Here is a 5310-nt window from a genome sequence, read left to right on the forward strand (position 1 = left end):
TTAATTTGGCACTTTTCCTTATTCAATTATGAATTATTAGTTGCCTTCAAAATCCCAAATATTCTCAAAACAAACCATAATATAATCTTGGGAAGAATAATATTTTTTTTTTATGCCAAAACAATTTTAAACTCTATAATTTTTCTTCTTTGTTTATGATGCTATCATTGTTATTATTAATTATGTTGTGTTTTACTTTCTCTTGAGTCTTGAGCAATAATAATACGTCCTAATACAAATCCAACTTCCACATAACCTTTTGTGTCCTTTTTACCAAAAGAAGTAAGTAAAAAAAAGTAAAATAAAAACTGTGAAAGAAAGTGATGTATATAATACAAATCCTTCAATTCAACTGTTCATAAAAAACAGAGAAGACAGGGTCCAGCTCCACCTGCCCCATCTCCATGACAAATTGAATGTGATTTGACCGTACGACCAAACCCAAATTTTGAATCCCAAAAACGTGGCACGCTAATAACTAATATGCCCACTAAACAGTTTTAAAAATATTAAACTTTGTCATATTTACTAGCAAACATTTTTTTATACTTGATTTACTTTATAAAAAAATCATATACTTTTAAAATAATATTAATATTATAAATAAAATTGTATTTTGCTATATTATTAATAAAAAATAATTTTATATATTTTTATATCAATTATAAAATTAATTATCTAAAAAATTAGATATGACTATACAAAATATTTAAACTCTTATAAATAAAAAAGATAAAAATTTAAATAAGTCGACTTCATGTGAAATTGATACCTGAAAACTGTTAAATAAAAATTTAGTCAAATCAATTAAATTATTCACCTGAATTTGACTCCACCGGAGTTCTCACCAATAAAAAAATGTTCCAATTTCAAAAACAGAAACAATTGTATCTGTTATGATTCTCAGCGTTCCACGCACAAAAAAATAAATAAAATTTATTTCTTAAAAAAATGGCTTCCTTCCCCGTTTTCTCTGCAAGATGCTTTGTCTCATTGGCACAGCTAACTCACTTCATCGCCACCTAAATCGAAACCCATTCCCTTCTCTCTCTTTCTCATCTTCCTTCACTCACTCACTAACTCACCAATTCTAAGAAACTATTATTGTTCACACTACTCTGCAATGCAACAAAAACACAACACTCTAACCAAAATGCAGGTTTAGCTTGCAATCTGTGTAGATCTGAAACCAATTTGGATCTCAAAAAAATAACAGATTTTGAGTTCTGGGTTTTGTTATTTGGTTCATTGGGTAATTGAAAAAGCTTTTTTTTTGGAGGCATTGTTTGGAAGAAGATAGATGGGGTCTAGTGGCAGCAAAGCCAATTCTTCTGCTTGCAGTTCATCGTCTTCTTCTTCGGGTAGTTTCAGGAAAGGTCGATCTAAGAGGCATAGAGGCTTCCCATCTTATTGTTTGGGAACAACTTCTGGATCTCATGACAGTGATCATGAAGACCAGGTAAGCTATCTCTGTTACTCTGCAATTTTCACAATGCCATTGCTCTTTTTCTTCATTTTCTTCTGTTTTTACTTTTTTCAATTCTTTTGTAATGCGTTTTTATCTTGTTAGTTTTCTTTTCTCTTAGTTTTGTGATAAGTTTGAGTTTTTGTTTTGTTAATTAAAATAGAGGTTGTTTCTGGGATCACAATGGTTAAGAATTATCTTTTTAGCCTTCTTTTCTCTTAGTTCTAATCACTGAATTCATCTGGTTGCAACGTATGGTCATTTTCAAGATTTTTCATTCGGATAATTTAATTTATTGGAGTCAAGTACACTACATGCATGAGGAAATGGTGACTTGTTACTTGGTTAAATTTCTGGTCATTGCTCATAAAAATTAGAGTTTTTTTTAGTCAAAATATAAAATGGTGCTCCATGCTCTTATTTGATTTGAAACAAAGAAAAGTCAATTTTACTACTTCTTCCCACTATACTTGGTTGCTTACTAGTTACTAGTATGAATTTATTGCACTGTTTATTCATTTATGATAAAAAGTGGCATGTGTAGAGTGTAGATTGTGCCTACCTAAATTTTCCTTGTTGTTTGAGTTCATCAATGACACTAACAGTTTTTGTGGGTATTTATTGCCTTTTAATTAGTACAGCTGAAAGTCATGTAACAAGTCAATCAGATGATCATAATTAAAGAAAGAAAGAAAACAAAAGCAACATTTTTTATACAAGGGAGCAAGTATAATACATTGATTTCCCTGTGTGTTCTGTTGCCAGCTTCAATATCCTATTAGGCTTAAAATTAAAAACCTTAATGATTTGGTATTAAATGGAACAAATTTCACAGACTCTCGATTTCCGATATAACCATTATGTATCAGTTATAGGATTGGTTGATTGGTGAGAGTCCTGTGGTACTAACTGTTGTTTGCATTTTACAACTCATGCTTTAGGTTTGTGATCAGAACAAAGTAAATGGAAGTGGAGTTGAAATAGTTTCGGATGAAGCGAAATCAAAATCCTTTAGAAAAGCCAAGTATGATGATGAAATGCCTCCTAACATCGACCTTGGCGAGTGGGATCACACGGCATCCAGAACCGGTAGCAGCTCTAATCATGTTTCTTCAACTCAGTCTTTGAATCCTTCAAGTAGATTCCTTTCTCGCTTTAGCTTCATTCCTGGTAACATAAGCTTCAGACTTAGCAGAACCACCAGTCTTGGTTCATCAAGGCCTTGTCCTGTTTCTTCTGGAAGTCTCACCATATTTAACAGTGAAGATGAACTTAATCCTCATCCAAGCCACCCTGGAAGCTTGATTAATAGAAATGAAACTCAACAACGTAGAGAATTGCTTAATGCATCTTTTGATGATCGAGTGCCTATTCAGTATCATGGAGGTGCTTCTACTGATTTTAGATCTAATGCACCAGCATTGGATTCCTTTGGCAACTTAGCAAGAAGTCCCACAATTTCTCCTGTCGCGGATGTGATTAGAGATGGGGATGGTACAAGAGAAGTGGTGGATATGAACTTGTTTTCTCCAAGAATTCATACAGAGGCAGAAAATGTTGAGACAAGACATACTGATAGACGAAATGGGGCTCGAGAACCTGTCGATCGAAATGTACGCTTCAGCCGAACTTTAAGTGTTGGAAGACTTAGAGATAGAGTACTCCGACGATCAACATTATCTGAGTTCACGTTTGGCCCTCTGCAACAGGAGAGGGAAGCAAGAGATGCTAGTTGGGACAGAGGAAGAGAAGTGGGGGAGAGAGATACGAGAGTGCCACGGACTAGTCAAAATGCTGTGAATTCTCCAACTACAATTTCTAGCTCCTCATTTAGTGTTCATGACTTTGATGTTGAGACTTCACGATCTAGAGAAACAAGGTATCAAGATCTGCTGGAACACAGGTCTAATTTCCTTGAACGGAGAAGAAGAATACGGTCCCAGGTATGTGGAGTTTTCTGAATTTCATATAACATCTGATGGTTTGATTATATATTAATACTGCCAAGCTAAAAACATATACTTAACATTGTGGATGTATACACAGCCAATGTTATGCTTGAAACCCGGTAATGATGTTGATATTATATTATTATCATGATAATTTTGTTACAAAAACTCTGAGGGGAAAGAAAAAGGACCACTAAGACTTGGATTGCTTCAATTTAAATGTCTTTTTAATGAGCTCTTCCTCAACACCCTGATTTTTCTCATTGTTAATGATCAATATTTACAATTGTTAGGTTCGTGCTCTTCAGCGGTTGGGAAGCCGGTTTGAAAATCTGTCTGGACATGACAGATCATGCGTCTTGTCTGGTCAGCACAGAAATGGTCGTTGTACATGCCGAAACGGTAGCCGTGATACGAACTCAACTGATGATACCAATGCTAGAGCTAGCATATCAAGAATTGTGATGCTAGCTGAAGCCTTATTTGAGGTAATTTTTTGCGCGGTGTTAGTTATTCTAGTGGCAATTTATTATAAATTATACAAGTTGAATATTTGTACACATTTTAATTAGGTTCTGGATGAAATTCACCAGCAATCGGTTGTTCTATCTTCCCGCCCATCTGTGTCTTCTATTGGATCTGTTCCTGCACCTAATGAAGTCGTGGAATCTTTGCCTGTGAAATTATACACAAAGTGCCACAAACATCAAGAAGATGCTGTGCAGTAAGTATTTCCTTTTGTATGTTGTATTAATCGTTTTGGTCACATTTAACTTTGATTTTCATGATTTGTGTATGATTTACATATATGAATCTCATGATTCTATTGGATTATTCTAATGGTTTCTCTTCTCCCCTTGCTTATCCCTTCATAGATGCTATATATGCCTTGTGGAGTATGAGGATGGAGACAGCATGCGAGTACTTCCTTGTCACCATGAATTCCATGAAACTTGTATAGACAAGTGGTTGAAGGAGATTCACAGGTATGTGAAAAGGGATTTTAGTCTTCTGGTTAATAATATGATTAACAACTTTGAAATTTCAGAAAATTGCCTATTTATTACATTTAATGTAGTTCGTGGTACAAAATAGACGAGTGAGTTTTGTATTTGTTTTTCAGGGGGACTTTGATGGTAAACTCTATTGCTTAATTTGTGTAGTAAACACTTGGTAAAAATTGGATATGGGTGATTGATATAAAAATGTTTATTTGCATTCTGACAAACTTGTTATGGATTTCCTCTGTGATTAAAACTTACTATTTTATATAAAATAACAATCTTACCAGTTCATATGAATAAAAATCTCTACTTGTGCTAGAGATGCTTGGAAATATGTGTCTCTAACTTTTCTTTTCTTTTCTTCTTTTCCTTTTTTTCTTTTCATTATGCAACAGGGTATGCCCACTATGTAGAGGGGACATTTGTGTATCAGATACACTGCCAATGGAGAACTAAAAATAGCAAATTTGTTAATCAGTATCACTCAGAGCTCATGGGAGTAGTAAATTATTGCACATACCCTTATGTGACCAAAAAGAAAGTTCAGTCCTCTTTACATCAAAGTATTGTCACTGAGCCACAGTTTTTCAATGATTATTTACTCCAATTTCTGAATAAACATCAATCCAAACCCATGGTAGAAATAGACTGAACTACTGCCTGCCACTCCTTGCTGAGAAATGATTGCGCGCCTCACTTTTCGCGTTCATACTCGGGACTCATTATCGACATAGGATGGAGTGTCGATCCGTTTTAAACTACAGTGATGCTGCATCCTATATTGGTTAGGTGATTAATCAAAAAAGAAGAGATGGGGTATTTGTGGACATGTTCCAGAAAAGGTCCTCATGGTGTAGCATCCATTTTTTTTTTTTTGTATCATATTGAAGAT

At 34.4% G+C, this 5310-nt stretch overlaps 1 protein-coding gene across 2 annotated transcripts; it reads left to right on the forward strand.

Annotated features, from left to right (window-relative positions):
• The first annotated feature begins 902 nt into the window (after positions 1 to 902).
• Positions 903 to 5304, forward strand: LOC107487078 (uncharacterized). Of its 2 annotated transcripts, none has more exons than XM_016107655.3 (6): positions 903 to 1459; positions 2407 to 3408; positions 3708 to 3902; positions 3987 to 4138; positions 4290 to 4400; positions 4814 to 5304. In XM_016107655.3, the coding sequence occupies exons 1-6, from the start codon at positions 1301 to 1303 to the stop codon at positions 4872 to 4874; spliced, it is 1680 nt and encodes a 559-aa protein (XP_015963141.1). In that variant the 5' UTR covers positions 903 to 1300; the 3' UTR covers positions 4875 to 5304. The 2 variants fall into 2 exon arrangements, with proteins under 2 accessions (XP_015963141.1, XP_015963142.1); XM_016107656.3 differs by having other exon boundaries at positions 4008 to 4138.
• Positions 5305 to 5310: the final 6 nt, after the last annotated feature.

The sequence above is a fragment of the Arachis duranensis genome, chromosome 5 (assembly GCF_000817695.3).
Source record: "Arachis duranensis cultivar V14167 chromosome 5, aradu.V14167.gnm2.J7QH, whole genome shotgun sequence".
Classification (NCBI taxonomy): Eukaryota; Viridiplantae; Streptophyta; class Magnoliopsida; order Fabales; family Fabaceae; genus Arachis; species Arachis duranensis.